The 25006-nt window shown below is 40.7% G+C and overlaps 1 protein-coding gene across 2 annotated transcripts in view; it reads left to right on the top strand.

Moving 5' to 3' along the window:
• CRMP1 (collapsin response mediator protein 1) overlaps positions 1–24275 on the top strand; it is a 49706-nt gene extending 25431 nt beyond the window's left edge. For both annotated transcript variants that reach the window (XM_040556055.1, XM_040556056.1), the window contains exons 5-14: positions 2996–3057; positions 4168–4248; positions 7372–7440; positions 9550–9670; positions 11269–11425; positions 15463–15604; positions 17180–17350; positions 18640–18819; positions 21384–21549; positions 23265–24275. In XM_040556055.1, the coding sequence (XP_040411989.1) occupies positions 2996–3057; positions 4168–4248; positions 7372–7440; positions 9550–9670; positions 11269–11425; positions 15463–15604; positions 17180–17350; positions 18640–18819; positions 21384–21549; positions 23265–23356 (1241 nt within the window). In that variant the 3' untranslated portion in view covers positions 23357–24275. The remainder of the gene's footprint in view (positions 1–2995; positions 3058–4167; positions 4249–7371; positions 7441–9549; positions 9671–11268; positions 11426–15462; positions 15605–17179; positions 17351–18639; positions 18820–21383; positions 21550–23264) is intronic.
• Positions 24276–25006: the final 731 nt, after the last annotated feature.

Genomic DNA, 25006 nt, shown 5'->3' with positions numbered 1-25006 from the left:
GAGCCAGCTGGTGCAAATAGACTTGATGTGAATGGAGTGACACTGGTTTTCATCATCTGAGAATCCGGGTTGAATTTGTTCTCAGCTGATTGTCTGGTGGGTGAGTTAGGCAAGGAGCAGGGCTCAGTTAATCACATTTCAGTGCTCTGTGCACCTAATACGATCTTGGCTCATATGAGTAACAGGAGCTGCTGATGAGGTGCCCTGTCATGAGGTATAATTTACTAATTAATCAGTTTTAAATCAATACAAAGATAATTTAAAGAGACACAGGCTTTGGATGGGCCTGGAGGTTTTTAGAGCCAAATGTGGATTTGTAAAGAATCAGACTTGTAGCAGTTCAGCAGCTAATTTGTGACTGTGATTCTCTAATGTATGTAAAGGAACAACAGCCTGAACTGTGTTGACAGAGGCCTTGATGATTCCTTTAACTACTGTTCTTTTTCACTGTTAAAAAATTGTTTGAAATTTGCAGAGGATTCTGTTGAGCACTCTTGGTGTGAGAACAAGCATCTACGCATGATATGGGAAAGAGTATAGTATGCAACAAATGTTAAACATGAAGTTAAATATGCAGTGAACTAGGTCTTTTAAAAAGCCACATATTCCCAGTGAGAAGATCAAGGCACCAGACCTAGGCATTGGGCAAAAAATCTCAAGCTGGATATCTGTGTATGTAAATTGGTGTTATTTTACTATGGTTATCTTGCAAAGGCACTGTCTTTGCAAGATTGGATGGTTTAAGCTATCTTTCCTGTTAGCAGTAAAGGCAGCCTGTGAAGTGCCCTTTCATTTTGTGTGTATCTGATGTGGTTTTTGGTTTACATCAGTGACCTCTGCTTCTGCAACCTCTGCTTCTGCACTGCGGGAGCTGTCAGAAAGGGAGCAGGCTCAAGGTCCCACAACAGGGTCCCTTCTGAGATGCTTTCTACTCTCATATGGAGTTCAGGGACAACATTACCTTGAGTGGGAGCAAAACTCATCGTCATGTTTCCAAGGTCAGAAAAGGGCCTAAAAGAAATTGGAAGAGAATTTTTGATACTTGGGCAATGCATGTCTTCCAACCATAATACCTAGAGAAAACTGCCTTACCTCCTGCAGGGCTGTGATTAAATGAATTACCTTTGGCTAGATCTCAGTGGATAAGGGAGAGCAATAGGTCACCTAGCTCTTTGCTTACAGAGAAATGCATACAAGAGGATTCAGTCACAAGCTGTCACTAGGGCTAGTCTGCGTGGCTTGGACTAGCTTTGATATTGGTCACCCGTGCAGAAAGGTGGCTCCCAGGTGCAGCTAACATCTAAGACACTGTGGGGGATTGTGAAGAGAAAACAGAGCTTTCGTCAAAGGCTGGTTGGGCGGATGTGCTGAACGCTGCTGTAGTCAGTCAGAGGGTAGACAGGACTGCAGGTGTGAGGCTGTAAGCATTGGTCTCAGGGAAAACATAGTTAAACTTCAAGATTTTAAAGCTGGGACATACTGACTGCATTGAAACTGTATAATATGGAACAGGCTGAGGCATTACAATTAGTAAAGCCCATGTATGTTTTATGGGATCCTGAGAAACAGAAACAAAGATAGACTCACCAGCTGAGGGGGCTCCATGGTTCAGGGTGGATTTGCTCAGGTTGGCAGTCAGTGAGGAGGGGCCAGCTCCCCCTTCGTATTTATCCTGAGCTGCCTGGCCTTAGCAGGAAGACATAATACCAGGGATCATTTCAAGGTTTTATCCTCTGTGTATCCCAGGGTATTTTAGCCTTATAATTGTGAATAAGCAAGCCCTGTGCATGACTGTGAGCAACCAAACCCTCTGGTTGAGGATATAGCTGTGCACGTCTAGACCCATGAAGAAGGTGTATCTTCATCAGGGAGCCTTATTCGTTCAGCATAACCAATGTGAATAGTATGCACAGTTCTCTTTCTTATTTCCTTCTGCCACAGGAAGCACAGTTTTCCTGACAGCTGTTTTGAAATGCAGCATACATGGCTTAGCTTGGAATTTACTTTTCTTTGAAGCTAGAAAACTGAGATCAGTCCCTGTACCAAGCTGGGGATGTTGTCAGTAGACTAAAGAGTAACGCAAGTTTATAACTAATATAAATTCATACGTACAGAAGATATCAACAGAAGATGTCTGGAATTCCCATTCCCTTAAAACATGAAGCTGTGTAATCCCTCTGTGCAAATCTTTGAAACAAATAGCAAAACGTAGTGGTGTGAGTACAGTTGATACTTGGCCACCAACGCTCAACACTAGCATTTCTTACTGATTTCTAAAATTTGGTGGTGTCATCCTTCATGGTTCTGTATTGCTGCCAACATAAATCCTTCCGTCTTTGGAATGTGGAGGGAGATGTATGGCAAGCTGCCCTTTGTAGCTGATTTCAGGCTTTGATTCTGGGTCTGGTATCAGCTCAGCTGGGTGCTTTGGGCAGTAGGATCAAGAAAAAGCAAGCCAGTATGTTAGTTCCGACACCATTCCTACAGCTAGCTCTTCAGCACTTTGGGGAAGCATAACTGGAAGTTTTTCTGTTTAAAAGCACGGTTTCAGGTCAAATTGAAATGCTTTCCTGATTAGTTAAAGAAACCTTAAAAAAAAAAACCCTGGCAATTCCCAGAACCTAAAACTTTGCAAGGTTTGTTGTTGTTTTTGTTTGTTTTTGTTTTAACTTTACATACTTTACATACTTGTTTTAGCCACTGTCATTTGTCTGTGATTTGGCTCCAAACAATCTCATCTGCAGTGGTGGCTGGGTTGCTCCAGGGCTGAACACTGCAATCCACAGAATCCAGCAAATTCCCTCTGAAAAGAGGGGATTTAGGCTTCTGGTCATAGTAGCTGTAAGACAGCTGTGGAGTCCTGCTTTATTTCTGTCATTCATTGGTGAAATTCCTTATGAATAATGTATGATCTGTTTTTCCTGATTGGTTTTGTTCAAATACAATTTAAGAATCCACTTAACCTGACAACGCTTTTGCATTTTGTCTTGAACAGGTGTTAACTCTTTTCAAGTCTACATGGCCTACAAAGATCTCTACCAAATGTCTGACAGCCAGGTATTGCTCTGAATGTTTCTCATTGCTGTGATCTGTCTTTTCTTCTGTGATCTCCCTCCTGTCAGTTGGGGAGCTGCTAAGATTGAATCCCAGAGGAACATTTCCAGTGGTCTGAGTGGCACTGATGAGAATTTGCAGCTGAGGAGTTTTTCTCTCTGAAGGGCCAGTGCTGAGAGGTGGTGAAAATCTGAATGTGTTCCATAGAGTGTATGACTTTCAACTTCTGCAGGGATTATTTGGTTTCCCTGACATTGTAACTGCTCAACACTGCCCAAGATTTTGCCCTCCACTTTACTTTGCCTTTCAAGAACTCTATGTCAGAGAGGGAGAAAATGGTGAAACACATGAGGCAGTGACAGTTCTGAGATTTCAAGAGTTTCTCAGTTGCTGCAAACAGCTAAACAGTGTTGCTGTTTGGGGGAGATGGCCTTTTCTCATTAGGGCTGGAGATAACAATGAGCTTGTTTCTCCAGTGCTCATTACAGATTCCACCCTCTTCAGCTTTCCCATTCAAAAGTATCAGGTCATTATAAATGGACAATGGCATCTGTTAGTAATAATAATGTTTGCTTATTCAGTTGAGAAAATGTTTAAATTGTACTGATTCCTAGAGCTATAGCTCTCAGTCTCTTAAATAACTGATGCTACACCTCCAATACATGTGGTTTTAATTGCAATTTTAGACAAAATAATACATATATATTCTCTGGGAGGCAGTGCACACCAGCTTCATGTCCTGGTTGGAATTACCAGAAGTGCTTCAAAATGTTAAATGTGCAGCTGGACTAATGCTTGTTACCCTGTGCAAATGCGCATGTTGCAAGCTATGTATTCTGCCCCGTTTAATACTAGCTGAAGTGATGTAGAGAGAAAGCGGGCACTGAAGAAACCTCGTCTTTGGTATTTGATCTGTGTTTGAAAAATGTGTTACTGTGTTACTTAAGTCTGATTTATGCAAAGAATACATTAGCTCAATACCTGTTGAAAAGGGAACTACGATTTCAGTAAGTATAATATCAGAAAATTTCAGTAAAAGCAATCTGAACAGAGTTCTGAGTGTGAATGTGTTTTCCTTATTCAGCGGTATTTCCTTCTTTGTACCACCTGCAGCTCTATGAAGCCTTCACCTTTCTAAAAAGTCTTGGGGCTGTGATCCTGGTGCATGCTGAAAATGGAGACTTGATAGCTCAGGTGAGTGAACTGTGATTTTTGCTTCACTTTGTGAGAAGATTCACACAAGAGATGGGAAGTAAAAGGCCCTCCAGTCTGAGTATAGGTAGGAAAAAAGGGAACTAGCTAGTAAGCACATTTATTGAGCCTGATGCCTTATGCACTGCTGGTGTAAACCCTGGCATGAGAGGATGGAGGCCCTTCTGCATGCTTTGGCAGAACATCTGTGAGGTATAGCTGTGATCCAGACAGCTCCTTGCCTTGGCTGCAAATGGGGACTGGTGAGGGGGACAGAAGGAAACAAGATCTCTTCTGAATCCAGCAGACACAAGTGAAGCAGAACAACCTAAAGCCTTACTCAGAGATTTGGGGGACAGAAAGTGGATGCGTGAAACTTTATGCGAATGTCTCTTGTTGCAACTATCAGCATAAATATTATAGTGAATTTAGAGCAGGTGGTAAAGCTCTCAGAACTATTTTTTTTGAGAATATTCTTATAGATCTCTGAGGTTTGAGTATAAGAATCCACAATGATCTTCAAACATTTAAAAACTGTGCATTGAAGTATAAGTCATCTTTTTTAAAGACACCTCCCAGAACCAGAAAAGTGGAATCAAATTCAATGTGTTCCATTAAAAAGTCCCAGATCCCCAGTGACCTCTTTGCAGGTAAGGTCTCCCAAGTAGGGATTATCCTCACACTAAAGCGTGATCTGTGCAATAGAAGCAGATCGAAAGAGGTATCCCAAGGACAGTAGTCAATAGTAAATCTCTCACTGGTCCTTCTGAGGAGAGGATTCCCCTATAAAACAGAATGGGGAGGTCTGACTGGGTATCGTTATGAGTGCATATATCTGGGACAGATGAATATTTTAAGGCTGTAGCAGAGATGTCTCACTCCTCTGGTCCCTTTTATGTGTGTAGAGCACCTCAGGTATCTGTGAGGCTCCGAGTGAGCTGACTGATTTATCTGCTCAGCTCTTTATCTGCTGGTTTATCAGCTAAAGACTAAGCAACAGAGCTGACAGGGAAATTACAATAACAATAGCTGAAAACAAGTTGTCTTTGAGCTCTACACTCGGGAAGCCACATGCTTGTTGTCTCATGCATAAGGGAGGCTCTTAAGTGAATGTTTGAATGACTGTGAGCGTATAAGCACTCTTGCCCATAAGGGTTTATTTTGTTGTTTTCCCCTCAGTGGGATTTCTGTCTTTTACCTATGTGGTACGAACTTACTGCCTTTAACAGCCTTCTTTCCCTAGGTCAAGTTTGGCCAAAATAACCAGTGGACTCCAAAGATACTAGTGAGGAGTCAGCAGGCACATACAGCACAGCTGTATCTTTCTCCCATTAAAACCAAGTGAAAACTGTCATTTGGATTCAAGAGAAAAACAATGCTGATTTTCCATGAAGACTAGCATGATTTAAAACTACCAATGTATATAATTTATAGTTTTAGCATGACAGTAAATGTCCAGTGGAAGCAAAATCAATAATAATAAACATAACTCAGTATTACTGTATGAATGGCAAACGGAAACAAATCAAATGGCACCCATGATGTTTTGATATGTGCTCCATTAAAATCAATGTACACTTGTGGAATTGCATTTTTGATAAAAATCTGTTTGTTAGCTTTTTCTTTGATCAGCTTTAACATACAGCTATGGAATATGAGCATACAGGAAAGAAACATTAGGAAAAGAGGAAGCAGTAAAGAAAAGTGAATTATGTTATACATCAACGTATTTCCCCAGCATTGCCATGTCTTATAAAATCAATCTGGTCCTTATGTTTTTATTTAGAAGGATTATTTGGATGGTGAAAAGAAAGCTGGGTGCAGAGGTGTTTTGCAGGACTATCTCATGTGGAAATAAAAATTTGATCTTATCAAACAAATACTCTATCATACTAGCACTATCAAATCCTCTTACAGTGAAAAAATTTATATGATCTGATTTTATGACTTCCTTCAAGATGCAAATGGATCCTATTTTGCTGTCTTGCTATTTTTTTGTATTATATGGATGCAACTGTTTATTTTTTATTGTATTTTAATTATCTGAAGTCTTTAACTCAGTGTTTAGAACTGTTGCATTAATGATTTAGAACATCTGCTTTTAAGAATATCTATGAAACATTATGATTTTCCAACCAAAATAATCTTTATTACACAGTTGAATTAATACATTCCTATTAATCAGCTTTGATTGCAGAGAAGGCAAAAGTATACGTGAATATTAACTTAGGTTTTGCTCAAGTATATTGGTAATGTGTGAGCTTTGCACCCCTGGGGACCTGGGATCAAATATTTATTAGATGAAATAGTAAAGTATGTTCGGTAACTCTATGCTTGTCTCTTGGGGACATTTGTTTGTGTCAGAGACATTACAGTTGTTGCACTCTGCTCGTTACCTGTGGGCACAGCAGGCCAGGGTTTGAGGGACATTAGCAGCTCTGTTCCCATATCTGCTCTCTTAGCAGACCTGTACCAAACTCAGATCAGAAGTGGCTGAATAACACTTTCTACAACAAGGGAGCTTTATTCCAATACCACTGCTTGGTCTTAAATTAAAGAAAAGCGAAGCTCCTTTTCTATTTAAAAAAATTGACCTAATTGCACCAAAGCTTGGTAGCACAGATTTTTAATGACAAACCCCCATTGGTCCTAAGCAAGGCTTTTTGGTGTGGACACAGTGCCCTCACAACTGGAGTGCACTTTTTTACTTTCGTGGAAGCATAATCTTAGTGATTCCCTCTGTAGGAAAAAAAGTGTAACAGAAAGCCCAGTGACAAAGGCAAGACTTTATTTGATGAAGTGTCAGCAATGCTAAAACTTTAATGAAGATAACAGCACTTCATAGGTTGCAGACAGAAAGGAACTTCTGGGAGTAAAGAAAGAATTGCAGGATGGAAATATTCATAATTACTATTTAAAATATTGGTTGAAGCCTGTTCCCTAGGCTGGTGTCTTGGTGTCAGATAGGACTTTCTGGAAGACAGAGACTTCAGCAGGCTTACACAGCTGCATTTGCACTAACAGAAAAGGGACGGTCAGAAAGCACGGCTGTTAGCCTGCTGGGGGCTAACTGGTACAAGAGTCTTGTCCTGGCAAGGTTGTCAGTATTTATCTGTTTTGTTCCAGGAACAAAAACGCATCCTGGAGATGGGAATCACGGGACCCGAGGGACATGCCCTGAGCAGGCCCGAGGAGGTAAGAGGCTTCTCTCCTCTTGTCGTTCATGGAAATCTTTTGTCAGGCACATTGTACCCCTGCGTGGCCTCTGTACGTGCAGGTGACAGATGGGTGCATGGGGTAGGTAGTCTGTTTCTCCCATGACTTCCAGAATTACTCAAAATTGTGTAAGTCCAGGTCCCCTTCAGCCTGTTTGTATGAAATACCCTTCTGCTGCCGGCCGCGGGTGCATCCCCGCAGGCCTGAGGTGTCCTCGTGCTCTGTCACAGCTCCACCACCGCGCTGTGTCAGGCCTGCAGGCCTTTTGGACTGTGACCCCGGCGGTTTGGTCTGTGACTACAAATACCGGGCTGAATTTCAGATTTCTCTCCATTTCCAAATCCCATTTCAGCTGTGCTCTGACTCTCTAGGATTGGAGAAGGCATAGCAGGCTGAATGCCAGCAGCACAGCTTATGGGATAGACTTTGAGTTTACCGGATTCATTAAATTGCCTTGGATGAAAACCTCCTATACAATGCCTGTGTACGTATATGCTGTGCATAAATGTTCGCCAACATATGAATCTATGTTTATGTCAGCAGATACATTTGTAGTAGAAATGCAGACTGTAGTAATGCAAATATGTGAGAATGGAAAGATGCTGCGAGGCAGCTCAATTTATGCAATTCTCTTGTAATAAAATGGGCCGCTTGCAAGGATCATCTCAGACATCTGGAAAGGGTTTCTTTAATGAGAATGAAAAGACGGAGACATGTCGATGTCTCTTAATGTAGACAGTTCAGGCTGCTAATAGCATGATGGGGGCAGTAGTGGGAAGTGACTGCCTTCCTTGAAGACTAAGAGACAAGGCCCTGGGGATTTGAGGCTAAACTTGAAGAGATTGTTGTGGTTTGCAGATCTTTATATAACCTCTCCCCAAGGCAAGAGGAATAAACTTAATTGGTCACATTCTTCTATTGAACTGTTTGTGTTTTTTTCATTTTTCTGTTTAACTTCCACTTAAATTATTCTGAAATAATTGAGGCGTTTCCTTTTAATGAGAGTAAGGGCCTAAGGAAAATCTGCATTTGCAATTTCCAGGAAGGAATTTTGTCTTTCTGACTGTGCCATCTGATGGCCTCAACCCCAGTGCTGAGGCATAGAGGTCCTGCTTTCCTTTTTTTTTTCTTTTTTTTCCTTTTTTCCTGATTTTCCTCTTTTTTCTATAGGTGACTTTGGGGATTTGAGAGCAAATATTGGGATAAAAGTCCTAGGAGAACCTGAAGTGACAATCTGATTTTAAGAAAAAGATATTTTACAAATCTGTGAAGAACTAAGGCATGTGGTTTTGGACAGGTTAAATTGCTCAACTTTTCTAGCACAGCTTTGGGAGAGGATTTTGTGCATTGTCTAGTCAGTATTTTCAGTTGTAACAGATTTTTAGGTATTGCCAATGCTGTGAGTCTGTCTAGGAAGGAGGAATAAAACTGATGATTGGGTAAAGCAGTCTTGGAGCCACTGGGAAGCACTGCTCCTCCATATGAAGATGACTGCTTTGTGCCTATGTCCCAGATGACTCCTTGAAAGAAGATTGTATTTATGCTTGCTGACAGAGAGGACTTACTGGGCGATGTTTCAAAGGCTTTTATGGATTATGGGCTAAATTCAGTCCATAATGCTGAAGCTGCTGTTTGAGAATACTTTACGTTCACTGTCCTCTTATCCTTATGTAAAGATTTCAGAGGGTAAGCTGCCAGGGAGAGCTCCAAGCTGGGGCACTGTTCCCTTGCTTCGTTCTCCTTCCAGCTGCAGAATACAGTGAGAGGCCCAAAGTACAGGCTTGGGAGGGAGATAAGAAGGAGCCCTGCCAGCCACTTGGATGTGATCTTCCTTGCAGGCCAGCGAGCTGTATTAGCACTAGGACGACTGTACCCCCTTAGCGAGTACAGCCTGGCTGTGATTACTCTTACCACGAAATGCCTGAGGGGGTTAGCTCCTGCTTTCCAGCACTGCATATCCCACTATGGAAAAAGCAGAATCTAGTCCTGAAGTATTGTTGCTAAACAATGAGAAATATGGCTCAGTACTCCAGTTCATTTTTTCTTGTCTGCTTTTGCAGTTAACTTCTTTCATTCTTTTACCCTCAGCTTGAAGCAGAAGCAGTTTTCCGTGCCATCACCATTGCCAGTCGAATAAACTGCCCAGTGTACATCACCAAGGTGATGAGTAAGAGTGCAGCTGATATCATTGCACTGGCTAGAAAGAGAGGTAAGAGACTTCATTTTCTGCCCCCAGACTTGGATTTTGTGTTGAATAGAAGCTCAGTGGAAAAAAATAAGTTGCTGGCAGACTGATCTGTACATCTTGACCCAAATCACAGATGCTAAATATTTAGGGCTGAGAAAACTGAAAAGAGGCCCTTCTATGCTTTTCCACTGAGAATCATAGAATCATTAAGGTTCGAAAAGACCTCCAAGATCCATCTGGTCCAACCGTTGCCCTACCACCAGTATCATGCACTAAACCATGTCCCTAAGCACCACGTCCAACCTTTCCTTAAACACCCCCAGGGATGGTGACACCACTACCTCCCTGGGCAACCTGTTCCAAAGCCTGATTGCTCGTTCTGAGAAGAAATGTCTCCTCATTTCCAACCTGAACCTCCCCTGGCACAACTTGAGGCCATTCCCCCTTGTCTCACTCCAGAAACTCTAAGCACCCCCCATCCCCTCAAAGACTGTGGTGTGACCCTTGTGCATGGGGATGTCTGTGGGTCAGCATTGCTCACTGCAGCCGTGCAAGGGTCCAGGTTAAAGACCACCCAAAAGGGACTTGTGAGCCTGGAGGGTGCCCATTTTGAAGCTACCTTTGTTTGCTGAAACGAGTGCCTCACAGAAACGGCACCTGAAGTGCTGCAGTGCTGGGAGACTCGGCTCTTCCTCACAGGTGGTGGGCCAGGACATAGCATGGCATGGGGCCACTCAAGAGACTGAAAAGCTTTGTCCTTTCACAGTCACAATCTTTCTTTTGCAATCCTCACTTTCTGCCACAAACTGCGTCTTATTAATAATTCCTCTCCTCTGCTCCCCTCTTTTCTCCTGAATTGTCAGTGTTTTCCCATACTTTTTCCTTCCTTCTTTTCCTTTTCCTGTTCTTCTCCCACTTTGTCTTCTGTTTCCTCTGTTTCTCTGACTATTTCCACAGTGCCTCTCCTCTTCTTCCACTTGCCCCTGTTTACAAAGGTGGTGAGGACAAAGGTCAGGCCCAAAAGAGCTGATACACACTTTTTCCATCTTTTTCTCAATGTCAGTTTTCCCTTCATTTCATTTGAGAATGAAGGAGGGCAACGGAGTCAGGACTGTTCTGCTGGTTGGTGCTAGGAAGCGCATGAGCACCATAGAGAAGCCAAAGAGCTAAATATTATCTTGGTATTTGTATTCATGGAGACTTAGAGTTTGCTGGTGGGACCATATGCTGTTATATGCTGGTGCTGTGCCCAACCTGAGAGTGGTAAAAAGGCATCTGTCAGCTGGGGCCCATCCTCCACCTAAATTCACTCTGAAGCAGAGCACCAGAGAGAACGTGGCTGTGATTAAAATAGTACAAATTAAAACCAGGTCTGAACTGTCTCCTTCCGGATTAGAAAGAGAGCTTTGTAAATATCCTGATCAAAAGCATGTGTAACTCAGAGAGCCTCCTGATAAATTTTTTATCATACAGACAAAGCCAACGCTGCTTAATTTTCTGGGAGCTACGCTGACCATGTAGCAATGCATAAATTATGCATGGCTGTGTGCAGCAAGCTCTGTAATGTGCTGGAAAGAGAGGATTGTAATCAGTTCCTGTATATTCTTGCTTTCCCCAAGGTCCCCTTGTTTTTGGAGAGCCAATCACTGCCAGCTTGGGGACAGATGGGACACATTACTGGAGCAAAAACTGGGCCAAGGCTGCTGCTTTTGTGACCTCGCCACCTCTGAGCCCTGATCCTACCACTCCAGATTACCTGAATTCACTCTTAGCATGGTAAGACTTTTTTTTTAACAGTCTGGTGGCTGGGCAGGTGCTTTATTCCATGTGGCATTTGCACCCAGGGATCAGCTGAGTTTCCTTTAAACCAGTTCCATACATGACACAGCAGAGAAGAAATGGTAGAAAAACAAGGGGGATTGTTTTGCCCCTGTGTTCAGGCTGCCAGTCTGGTGAGCAGGCCTGGACCCTCCAGTTTCTAGTTAGCACATTCAAGATACAACTGCTGGCTATTCAAGTTATTTCTTTTTCCTTCTGCTTTTCAATTGATTCCTAGTTGCACAGCTAGATAAACAGTCTTTAGCCTAGGACATCAAACTAGCTTTCTTTCTAATTCTCTGTTTTCTCTAGCCAAATAGTTAATACATAGTTGGATCACATCACCATCCATAAGCAATAGCCTGGTGGATAAACCCCCACCTGTGAGCATAGTCTCAGTTTTAAGCCCCAGTCATATATCACAAGCACAGGTCCTGAAATTAGAGTTGTCCCCATGCAGAGAGATACCTGGAACCAAGATAGCTTTCTTGGAGCCATTTTTGTCAGAGCTGGTGCAGGTATGTAAGCTGGAGCACTTTGTAGAATTAGTCTGTCTTAAACTAAATTGTAAATGTTCATTTACACTGCGTTGCACTGCAACTGTTAATGAATGCGCTGCACTGTTAATGAGTGTGTAGTCAAGCTCTGAGTTACATGCATTCCTGGTAAGAACATGCAGGCATTTGCACTGTTCCGAAGGCCTGGTGGCCTGATTTTCCATAATTGAGCTTTCTGTTCCTTAAAATAAGAACAAGAAGGAAAATTTATTTTTCTGGCCTCACATGTCATTGTCAGCATCATAAAGAGTGAAGCTCATTGTGTGAGGGAAAGGCTCTTAGCCAGCATATGTGAATGTGTATAAGAATGTTTGGTCCTTTACTCTGTCAGACACAGCTATATGATTTCAGAAAGAGTCCCCAAATAATGGTATGTGGGTTAAAACAAATCAGTTGAAACAGCAAGAGAAATTTTAGACCTGGAATCCAAATAATGACATTAACATTAACATCAGAAAGACCAATTGAGGAGGCAGAGAAGTTTTCATTATCCTCCAAGCATGCAAAAATGACTTTTTTTTTTCCTTACTGGCTTAAAGTCCTAGATCATAAATGACAGCAGCTTAGCCTACTTTTGGTTTTAATACTTTAAATCTATACTGTGAAACTAAAAAGAGCTGTATATATTATCCCTCTGCCATGCGTTTGTGGGGAATTTTATGCAAGAATGATGGTAAAGATAATAATTCACTTTTCTATTTCACTGTTCATCAGGAGACTGGTAATTTACATTCATTAAAGAATCCTCACAACAATCTTCTTCTGCAAGTATGCATACTGCTTATGTTGTTTCCCACAGAATCTGTTGACTTTTTTTTCTAAAAAGTGGAAAGTATAAAAATCAAAGGTGTCTCACGAGGTTTGCAGATTGGATTTGTCTCATGAGATTTGGTCCTTTTTTCGTCCACGGGCCATACACCTTGGGTAGCTTTCATCTTCCATGGTGTACTGCTGCATTATTGCTGCTGTGACATGCTGTTTCTTCTGAACCAGAGATGTGAGATCTTGGTGCTACATGGAAGATGTCATCTGCCTTGAAAACACTGTTTATGGTGAAGAATAACATCATGAAGTATTAGTGAGGTGTTTAAAGATATATATATATATATATATATATGTCTTCTGTTAATTCCCGCCAGTTTCTTTTTCTGAGATGTTTTCTGTGGTGATCCCTTCATCTCTCAATTTGCTAGCTGATCTGTTAGCTGTTAGTAGAGGAGATCTATCAGTAGGAGTGCTCGTGTGTAACCCTGAGTTGTTGGGTATCTCCCGAGAGTGACATTTGTCAGCTGCCGGAGTCTTCTGTTGGCTAGACTGGGGAGTGCAGAGTGTGTTATTAGATGTTAGAGGAGAAGGAAAGTGGAGTTAATAGCATAGTGGAAGGAGAGCATAACAACATAAACACAAGGAAATGGACAGGGATATAGGGCCTGGCTGTGACATTGATGTTTTTGTGGCTATGTTAAGGCCAGAAAAGTAAAAAAGAGGATAGAGTTTAAGTCATGAAGAACTTAGCTGACGGAAGAACAGTGAGAAAGAAGAAATGGCATGCAGTTCATATCTTTGTTTCTGAGTGAAGAAATTAATGTTTTGCTGATGGATTTGGTTTAATCCTACGGAGTAATACCAGACACTCATTAATAATTAGGAATAGCTAAAACGTATCTGCCTTTTCACCAATAAATACATGACTTTGCCTTCTAACAAAAAATGAATGGCTGGTTGTGAACATAGTGAAGAACCAAAAAGGAGGCCAAAGGGTCTTCTCTGACTGTCAGCAATCATTAGGGCTGGCAGCCCAGAAAATTGCATTAGAATTACTGATGTGTGACCCCTTTTTTTCTGTACTTGGCTATTTGTTAACTTGTTGGAATCTAAATCTGTGGATCAAAATCATTCAGGTGTTTCAGAGCTGGAACTTACATAATCAATTTTAAAAAAGGATGACAGCCTCTTCTGGACATCACCCTTCTGGAGTGATAGAAGCAATTGTAGTTTATTTTAATGTGCTTGACTCCTGTAAGCTTAGTCAAGATCTAAAAATATTAGCTGTTTCCTGTGGATAGTAAAGAACCTGTTTTTTTTTCTTTTTTTCTGTTTTTACAAGTGTTGTGGTTTAACCCGGCCGGCAGCTAAACACCACACAGTCGTTTGCTCACCCTCCCCCCTCCCTCTCTGGGATGGGGGAGAGAAACGGGAAAGTGAAGTCTGTGAGTTGAGATAAAGACAGTTTATTAAGACAGGAAAATAATAATAACAACAATAATAATAATGATAATAGTACTACTACTAATAATGTGTACGAAACAAGTGATGCACAATGCAATTGCTCACCACCCGCTGACCGATGCCCAGCCTATCCCCGAGCAGCCGGCCCCCCCCCCGGCTAGCCACCCCTATATATTGTTCAGCATGACGTCAGATGGTATGGAATACCCCTTTGGCCAGTTTGGGTCAGCTGTCCTGGGTCTGTCCCCTCCCAGCTCCTGCTGCACCCCTAGCCTGCTCGCTGGCAGGACAGAACGAGAAGCTGAAAAGTCCTTGGCTTGGTGTAAGCACTGCTCTGCAACAATTAAAACATCAGCATGTTATCAGTGCTCTTCTCATTCTAATCCAAAACATAGCACCCTGCCAGCTACTAGGAGGAAAATTAACTCTGTCCTAACTGAAACCAGGACAGCAAGATACTGCGTATTGGTTATGTTCTTCCTTCTTATTCCTCAAAGTGGCAGTGTACCAGTTCTGATCTCTGCAAAGAATTTTTCTCTAAGGTGAAAAAAAATAAATCATTATTGTTTGGTTGCTCTTTCTGTGTTTTACTCCATACTTTTCTCTGTGTAAGACTTTTAAATTAGAGAAATCCAGAGTACATTTCACTTGCACTATCCTTTTTTTGTTGTTGTTTGATTACAATACTACTTCCTTTTTTAGAATATTCTTCCCTTTTTTATTCTCATCATTCTGTTTTGGTAGGCCAGTCATTTGTGTAAGAATTACAAGAGAAGTGTATGTGCAGAGGAGAAATGCAGGGAAACAAGCTTGATGCTCATTACTTTGCATTGTAAAATATGCTTTTATTTCTACATATGGTTATGAATTTATCCTGAGTGTGTCAGACATTTCATACAAGCTTCTGATCACTTCCTTGATCTTATAATAATCCTTTGTCCTGGTTAGTGCTTGTGCCTGATCTCTGTCGATAAGCAGCCTTAAACCCGAGGGGGCTGTAATCTGGGAATTCAGGATGTTCCTGGGGGAAAGTGGAGATGTCCAATACTGCTGTTGCTCTTCAGTGACCTGTAGCCAACGTGTAGAGGCTGCTGACATGACTTGTAGCCTATACCTCCATCGCGTAGGCTTGAAAGGTCCATTCGAGCTAGTCTGAGACCAAGGTAACCTTGGTGACTGCTCTAAACCTTCTGTGTGTTAACTCCGCAGTGGGGACCTGCAGGTGACGGGAAGTGGACATTGCCCATATAGCACTGCCCAGAAAGCCATTGGAAAGGACAACTTCACTATGATTCCTGAAGGGGTCAATGGAATTGAGGAAAGAATGACTGTTGTCTGGGACAAGGCTGTAGTAAGTAATTACTTGTATGGATTAAAAAGAAATTGACTGTTGGCTGAATGATGCAAGCCAGGAGACTCTTGGCCAGTACTTCAGTGACTTCCTAATATATTTCTGAGAATTCCCAGAGGCCTACTGCAAGATGAACTGTTTGTTTCAAAGTTTTATAAACTCAGGTCTGTGTTTTACTTCTGACAGCACAAAGCCATAGTGTTTTATCAGACCTAAGGCTTCACAGACTAAACCACTAATTTTTTCAGTTGTCAGAGTGGTTGCTTCCCACAGACATAGGATCTGGAAGCAGTTTAATGATTTTGAAGTAGACCCTGTATAAACGTGATGAATGGATTGTTTGAATTTGGGAAGTGTCTCATCGTTTTTGAGAAATTACAAATGGATGGCAGCTGAGCCTGAGGCTACACCATAAAATGCTTTGAAGGAGAACACTGCATGTAATTCATACTGGCATATTTTGCTGTGGTGTGCTGGTGTATGTTAGCAATTTTTTGATGGTTCCATGGATCCTAATATAAAATGATATCTTCCCTCCATTGCCCGTCTTCACATAAACACCCAGTCTCACTCGCACACACACTTATTACCTTACACTGCATTGCACTGGAATGCATATTGCAGACTGCAAGGTGGTAGTATTTAAAATGCTCTCATGAGCACTTTACCCAGACTGTGTTTAATAACCCCTTTCTTCAGGGAATGCTATTGAGTTTAGAAGCACAGAAGCAGCTTCTGGTATCTGCCATGTAGGAGCAAAGCAGGAAAGCAAGCAAAATGCAACCAGCCAGTGATGTTTCCCTTTTGTTACTCATATGAAGGGAAAGAGCTGCCACAAGTGTTACAAAATGGGATTTACAGGTGACATTAATTCCTGGACCACTGAGTAGCTTATATTTTGGGAATCTCCTGGTTGACTAGGCAGAAAATACGTGTTAAACAAATAAACATTGCTCTTTTTTGTTTCCAGGGAAGACCCCAAAATACTCTGCTGAAAAATCAAAAGGTGCAGTGAACAGCTGCTATTAAGCTATCACTGACTGTATAAAAAGTTCAATTGGTGGTGACATTTCTCCAGGCAAGAGCTTTATAACTGGGGTTGTATTACTTAGATTTATAGATTTTGTAATGCTACGAGTAGAATGGACTTAATTTGCAAAAAAAAAAAAAAAAAGTTTCTAAAACAGTCTGAGCATTCTTTAGACTTGAAATTTTATTTAATCTTGTAATACTCATATAATTTCCCTGGTTTAAAATCAGTAAAATGTTTAAATGGAAATTACTAGGACTAGCAGAAAAGCACACATGCATCAGTGTAGGGAAAGGGACCTTAGCTGAGAAACTTGATGGTATCATCTGCATTCAGGTTTTATTGTCTGTTCTTTGGGATGCCAGGAATAACACATTCACTTACCGGAAACTCCAAAGTAATGTGCCTTGTATAAAAACCTGCTTAATAAAGCCTCTGTTTCACGCAGCATCACCAGATATATGAACTACACCCTTTCCCATGTCTCCTCAGCCATTCAGCACTCTGAATACTCAATTGCTATCTTATAAACATGTTGTTTTTAGGCCACAGGTAAGATGGACGAAAGCCAGTTTGTAGCTGTCACCAGCACCAATGCTGCCAAAATCTTTAATCTGTATCCAAGAAAAGGACGGATTGCTGTAGGATCGGATGCCGATGTTGTTATTTGGGACCCTGATAAGGTGAAGACTATAACAGCTAAAAGCCATAAATCGGTAAGAAGAAAAAGAAAACAAGCAATGAAATGTCTCTCTTGCTTTTCAAATGTCGAAATTACGTGAACTAACATATTGGATATAGAGGAGTTGGGGTAACTGCCTGATCCTTTTCTAAAACATGTAAATATTTCTGAAAATGAAAGTAATGAATCTTGCATTGGAAGCACTGGGATCAGGAAGGATTTCTTTTCTCTCAGCGTATACAATTGCACTATTTTTATATGCTTGTGCCTGATCTGTAAACAGGTGTGAATCAGCAGGTCTGCAGCTGAGGTTAATAAAAGCTGTGAAAATAAATCTAAAACCAGCTTACTTCTTTTGCTTGTATGAAAAACACCTGATAGAAAATGCACAGTTAAATCAACAGTATTCTAGCATATTATAGATGATTGAATATTTTGATAATACAGCTCTGATCAGCTTCATGGATGGGATTTCGTATTTAATTCCAAATCCTTGATGTGTACTACTCTTTCCCATAGCACAGAATACCAGTGACTCACAGTCACTTTCATTTTGGCAGTTACAGGTCTTATGTGTTTATCTTATGTGTTATCTATCTCAAAGTTTTTATCTTGTTGTTCAGTGCTTTGTTTTTTTATATTGGGAAATTCTTCCAAAAATTGTACTGAATATCCAGTGATATGGTTTATATTAAAAAGGCACAAACATTTGAAAACCTTTAAAAGCTTTAGATGATGCATTTTTTATTTCTCTGTCTTGAGATATCGCAGTATTTTTGAGAAAGTAATAATCACCTGCCACTTGACAGTCATTTCCATTTAGTTTCAAGCTTTCCTGGTCCTTTCTGGGCTTTTTCAGACAGAAAAGTTCAGACAGAAATATGCTGGCTCTGAAAACTCAGTACTTGCTGCAAGTCTGAAGCTTGCTCTGCTAGGCCTTTGAAATTCCCTTATCCAGTCACAGCGTGTACATGATGGGACTCAGGCTTCTGGGTATCCAACAGCTGAGTCAGAATTTTCCTTCTTATTAAGATTACTGAATTTCTAGAGGTTCTGGATAAACAGGGTAAGTCCTCAAGAGCAAATGAGATAAAGTCTTGATGGAAAGTGAGCAATACATACAGGGCAGTCTGATTGGACAGATTCTTTTTAATCATTTAATCAATAATAATGCATAGAAATGCATTGCTTTTCCTTCAGAAAAAGCAATTTTATATGCCTGTTAATGGCAGTTGCTTAAAAATATGACTACAAATGTGTATTGTAAGTTACTAACTGAAGGAGACCTTGTACTGAACTTGCAGTATGTTGGTTGATCCTCAGGCTGTTGAGTACAACATCTTTGAAGGAATGGAGTGCCACGGTGCCCCGCTAGTGGTCATAAGCCAAGGGAAGATAGTGTTTGAAGATGGAAACCTGCACGTAAATAAAGGAATGGGCCGCTTCATCCCTCGCAAACCTTTCCCTGAGTATCTTTACCAGCGCGTCAAAATCAGGAATAAGGTAATGTCAGATATTACTTAATTTTCTTCCAAGGCATACCTTTTCAGAACCACATTAGCAAATTTTAATTATTATTACTAGTGTGCTAATATAAATCTGTATAAGATGACCTATGTATGACATATGTCTGACCTATGTTTGTATATGGTCAAAATATGACCAAAACTGGCTCCTCTGCAAGTGCGAGCTGATATAACTTAAAATTGCACTTCAGTGGGTAGAGCACGTAAGTGCCATTTGGGTATATAATTGCCGTATGCCCAGCTGTGCAGTCTTTTGAAGGGAGGTGGAATAGTGATAGAATTTACTTTTAGTTAGATGTCAGCAAAAAGATAGATTCTTTGGAAGGAGGGTTAGCCAGAAGAAAAATAGCATTTTAAATTGCTACTAAGCTTTGCATACTGAACAGCCCCATTGCAGAGAAGAAAAGCATCTAAGTCAGAGATGCTTATTATAATATTTGGCATCTCTGAACTGCTGTTGGTGCATTTGCTAAGCTGAGAATTAGCAGCATTCACAGCTCAGAAAGCTTTTATTGTGTATTTAAATAGAAGCTTGGGAAATGACCAAGATCATGACTGGGTCAGTTCTGGTTTTGAATTATATTCACGCTCCTCTGTTGAAAACCAGTTGGCTTGGCACTAGTTTTGGGTGGTTTGGAAATTGCTTTTTGCCACTGGGCAATACAGTACTTTGTGAGAACAGGTAACAAAGACAAATTTACCAAAAAAAATGTATTTTCTTCAACAAGGCATATGCCATTGCCTGTAAGGGTGGCAGCTGAAATTAAGTCTACAAGTGGGAAGGATAAGAGGCATAAAAATAAAATGCATCTGCAAAGGAGTTTTGCAAAATACCAACAAGTTAATTTTTCTTTCTTTCTTCTTATTTTTTTTTTACATTAATCAGTTAGATGACATGCGTCTCCACATCTGCCTTTCAAGGGTTTAGCACATGGGAATGCTATATAAATTGGAGTGACGATGTTATTTAAATAGTGAAAACAGCACTTGAAAAACAAGTATCAGAGAGTAGTGCCTTACGCCGGGTATTTGCTCAAAAGTAACCGGCCCAAATAACTTGCATCTTGCAGTGGGCCCGGATTTGGGGAAAGACCTTTGATTCTCGATACATAGGCAAAGGTCTGCAGAGGGACCAAGTGAGGCATTGACATTATTGCTCGTCCAGCTCCCTCTGCTGCCTGCCGAGAGGAAGTGAGAGCAGTCTTATATCTTGTGTTTCTTTTCACAGTCAAATTTTTTTAATGGAAAAGATTTAGAAAAACCCACTGATGGTGATATCAGCCACCATCATGTGGCTATGTCACCACACAGCAAAACCCATCACACAAGGGTCTGCAAAGCTTTAGCTGGCCCAGGAAAAACCTCCTGGAACAGGGATAGCAGTGCAAATCCCTGCCTTTGTGGAGCCCTGGATAGTGGATTCACTGCTGTGATCAGCAGCTGCTTCCCTCTGGGCATTAGCTTTGGCTCAGCTTGCGAGACAGCGTCTCTTCTGAGCCTGATGTCCCTGTCACCAAAAGCAAGGAAAATGCACTGATTTATGTAAGAACAAGATCAGACCCCTGTGAATAGCGTGCCCTTCCTCCCCAGTACTTTAATTGTACTGTTAACTCACTGGGGAAACGGTCCTGAAACAATAGTCGTGTAACCCTTAGATTTATAATCTTTAGGATGGGCTTTGGATTAAGAAATTCAGTGGCTTCTGATTCTTCCTGAAAATTTAAAGTGTTTCTTAAAATACTGTTTCCTAGATTTCTGTGTTTTTAAGGCCAATGAGACTGTTATGATTCTCTTTTCTCATAGTTGTCATAGGAACTGTACAGGGATAAGATACAGAGACCTTAAACTGAAATCAAAGCTCAGGTGACAGGTAGTCTATTGACAGATAATGAAAGATGGGTCCCATGCCACAGTCTGTTGTATAATTGCTTTTCTAGTTCGTGACAAGAAGTGGAAACTTTTGAAATTTTATTTAAAAAATTGTCACTGCTTTTCAATGAGGTTCTAATGAAAATAATGTGATATTTGAAGGGGAGGAGCAGAGAAAGCAGGTAAGAGTGAAATTGCTACGATCAGTACAGTGACTATCAGTCTTACCACAACCAAAATGGGATTCAGAAGCTCAGATGTGAGACTCACCTGATCCAACCCTGCTGAAAACCCTTTGAATGGAGAGAAAAGAGATGACAATGATTGATCTTACTTAAAATAATGTCGTAGGTGAGATCTATTGTTCTTTTTGAGATCCAATCTCTCTCCATTGACTGCGAAGGAAGCCTATTAAGTCTTGATCTCATGTTTTATATATGTTTATTATATATATACATTTATAAAATGATGAGAGGTGACTTTATAGCTTCCTTTGTATATAAAGCAGACTGTAGCTTTGACAAGAATACAGATGTGTTTTTACTTCAGCTAATGAAGAATATAGGTCTGTGCTCAGTGGCCTCTGTATACCAGTATCATTAGGCAGCATTATCAGAGCATTCAGTGTCTGATTTTATTCTGTATTTATTCTCTGATATTTATTTGCTCTAGGTGGGAGGACTGCAAGGAGTCTCCAGAGGAATGTATGATGGGCCTGTGTATGAAATCCCAGCTACGCCAAAATATGCAACTCCTGCACCCTCAACTAAATCTTCTCCTGCCAAAAACCAGCCCCCACCAATCAGGAACCTCCACCAGTCTAATTTTAGCTTATCAGGTAAGTCAACCTGACTCATTCGAAATGCCTTTAAAGCCTTCAGTATGTATGGATTGTTGCTGATAAATTTCAATTATAAAAATTACCTCTTTAACCATATATGTATGAAATATATATGCACATATATACGTGTACGTAAGAACATCTGTAGTTAGGTATGTTCATATACATTCTTTCCCTAGGAATATTTTACAAATTACCAAATATTCAAAATGTTTGTCATCTAAAATATTTATCTGCTTGCAGTCTTTTAGTATTATTTACCTGACACCTTATGGTTAGCTGAGGTCTCTGGTTGATACGACTGAGGCCTGTTGGTATGTATGGTTGATGGACTTGGGCCTGGTGTGACTCATGTGGCTCAAACACCTCAGATTTCCTTCTTGCTGCATCACCAGAAACTGCTAGACACAGAAACTTCAACTGTCCTTGTCCATGGTTGGAAAACCACGTGCAGAATCTATTAATATGCCGATTATAGTATTTCTTGTCTCTTTGCTCTTGGTGCCCAAAACATTTTCTGTGGTACATAAGAAATAGACAAGAAAATCATCCTTTGGGGTTGTTGGAAATAATTCCTGACGTTTGAAGAGACAAGTGTGCCAAATCATTGTCCTTCAAAAGTCTATGGCCCAATTGGTAAATAAGTGGCTCTTTATGTTATGAAAGTGACTGGATTTTCTCCCCTGTGGGAGCCAATTGGTGGAGTTTTCATCCCTGACAGATCCTGTCTTTAGAAACTAAATGAAACCTCTGGAAGAATGCCTAAGGAGAGCAAATATTTTAAAGACCCTTCTGGTGAATTGGAGTGCATTTTTCCCTGTACAGTTAGGTCCATGGTGAGCATATACAAATATGTAAATCTCTATAAAGCAACAAAAGTGCTTTCAATCTTGACCTCTAAGAATAATAAACAAGTGGGATTTTCAAAAGCACCTGAAGCTGAGGTTTCACAGTCCACTGCTGGATCTGTGTATTACCATGGCATCTGGTGCTAACAAGTATGATCCAAATCAGGCAAATGCACATTACTGTTTATGGAATTAAGCAGAACCAGAGACTTATGATAGCATTTAATATGATCCTACACTTTCATAGTAGTGTTATGTTACCTATAAGAAGCTTGTACTGTGATCACATGATATTTGGTCTGGCAGAAAGCTTGCTGTCACAAGTTTAATCTTACAGCATTTTAAAATGCATTTTGAAGCGGGTGTGAGTTTACATCAGATCCATGTTCCTTTTCATGTGGACTTACGATCACTAACATCAAATTTTCTGTACTGTTAACCCATGGACCCAGTGGGGAAAGGTGTTCTAAATCAATGAGGCAGGTTTGAAAAAGCCACTCTACACATAAGTGATTTCCCAGTTAGAGCAGCAATATTTTTCAGGGTCTGATCTCATGAAGGGAATCCAGTCTGTAGATTGTCATCCCTGCATGGGCTCTTTGTCACGTTAGTGGAAGACAATTGCCCATGTAGGATGAGCATCAGTCTGATCCCAAACATTTAAGCCTACAGTTCTGATTGAAGATGACTGGAGCTAGGCACAGAAGTGTGCCTTTGAAGATCTCTCTAGCACTTCAGGCAGGGGTCTGACTCAGGATAAACCAACTGATGTGAGGGAAACATAGCTGGAATGTCAGGTAAAACATCACCGCTAATGATTTTTTCCTTTTCATAGATTTTTTTCCTGTATTCCTCTTGTTGCAGGAGCTCAGATAGATGACAATAACCCACGCCGTACTGGACACCGCATCGTGGCACCTCCTGGTGGTCGCTCTAATATTACCAGTCTTGGCTGAAAAATGATGATGGACAGAAACACAAGGAGGAAGTATCATGGGAATAATGTACATTCCCTTCAATATCTGTGTTATCAAACCCACAGTTTTATTTGGTACTAATGGAAATAAAAAATGTCTTTTTTTTTTTGTATAGGAAGAGGTGATAATAGTGTGGTGTGTTTGCTTGGAACTACTTGCCTCACAATTGTGCTTTCATGCCATAGTCACCTTAAAGCATGGTGCTTCCATTGCCCCTTTAGTGACTACAGGTTTTAGCTTCGTCTCGTAACTGAATGATGGTTCCTTTGCACCCTTTCGCTGTATTAGAATAGTTAATGCATGTTACTGAGTTATTTATGCAAGTTGCATTCAGTGAGTGAGACCCTATAGAACACGTTGCCAACAATTGACTAGACACAATGCCAAGATTAATGTCTGTATTTGATAACTATCACCAAAAACACTTATGAAGGAAGAAAATGGCCATCTTGAAAGTATGCAGTAGAGTAGTATAGGCAGCTTCTGTTTTATCTTTAATTTATTATAAACCCAAGAAGCACTTCAGAATTTGTCAGACACAGAAAATCACCAGAACTTAGAATGACAAATGGTCTTTGTAGCACCTGTCTGTACCCACTCAGTAGGTTTCAAGTCTGTGTCTTCATTGTTTCCATTTTCAACAGCGCCATAATTTATGCAAAGCAATGCCATTGCCACCCCTGCAGGGATTTCTCCACCTGGACAGTAGTGCTCTCCTTCTGCATGAGTTTTTTGGTACTTACAGATAATCCAAGTTGCCGTCGGATTTTTAAAGTTTTTTGTACAAAGTTTTTCCTTTGTAATCACATGCATTTTTACTTACTCTACCGTATCAAGATCTACTAGTTGTGGTTCTATTTCTGAATTCAAAGCTTGTGAAATAAAGGAAATTAATTGATGGGTAAGCGTCTTCCTCTGCTTTCCAGTGCTGTTACTCAATGATTGAAAATGTAGAATGGAGAAACTCATGAGAAACTGTCTTTTAGGTTGGCATCATGTGAAAGAAGGAACTGACCTCCCTAGATCACAAGGGGCCTTGTATAGATGTCTGCATATGCATACTGTAAGCATGCCATAATCTGTCTTAATTAGAGCTCACTGTAAAAATATACTTACCACTTATATTGCAGCTGCCTCAATTTTGGCCAAGTGAAACCTAAATTAGCTTTCTTCCAAGGCTTTCAAGTTTACCTAACTTGTTTCAAATGGACTTGATTGCCAGCATCTTCATCTGTACAGAAAGAGTAAGCAATGTTCCAGTTTGACCGAAGCTGTATTTGACTTAGTATTGGTTTTCTTGGTGTGCTCTGTGCTGATCTATCTGCCCTTTGGCAGTGTTTAGGCATGTCATGAACAAGACATGATGCAGAAAAGGTGAGAGGACATGGACTTGTATTATCTTTTTCTGTAAGAGTGAAAGAAATGTTTTGTCCTGTTTTACATAGTCTGTGAGATAATTAGAAAAAGGAACATTTTCTATCACTTTTTACCTGTCTGATTGTGTTGCAGATGTTGTGGGAAGTGGGTGCTATAGCAGAGGGTGGGGTGCTCTGAAATTAAGCAGGTCAGCAAAACATCTCCCACTGGCCTTGTGCAATTTCCTACACTACCAAGCTGCAACAGGAAAAG

Source organism: Cygnus olor, chromosome 4 (genome assembly GCF_009769625.2).
Source record: "Cygnus olor isolate bCygOlo1 chromosome 4, bCygOlo1.pri.v2, whole genome shotgun sequence".
NCBI lineage: Eukaryota > Metazoa > Chordata > Aves > Anseriformes > Anatidae > Cygnus > Cygnus olor.
Note: the sequence above shows the minus strand (reverse complement) of the source record. Positions and strands in the feature narration are given on the sequence as shown.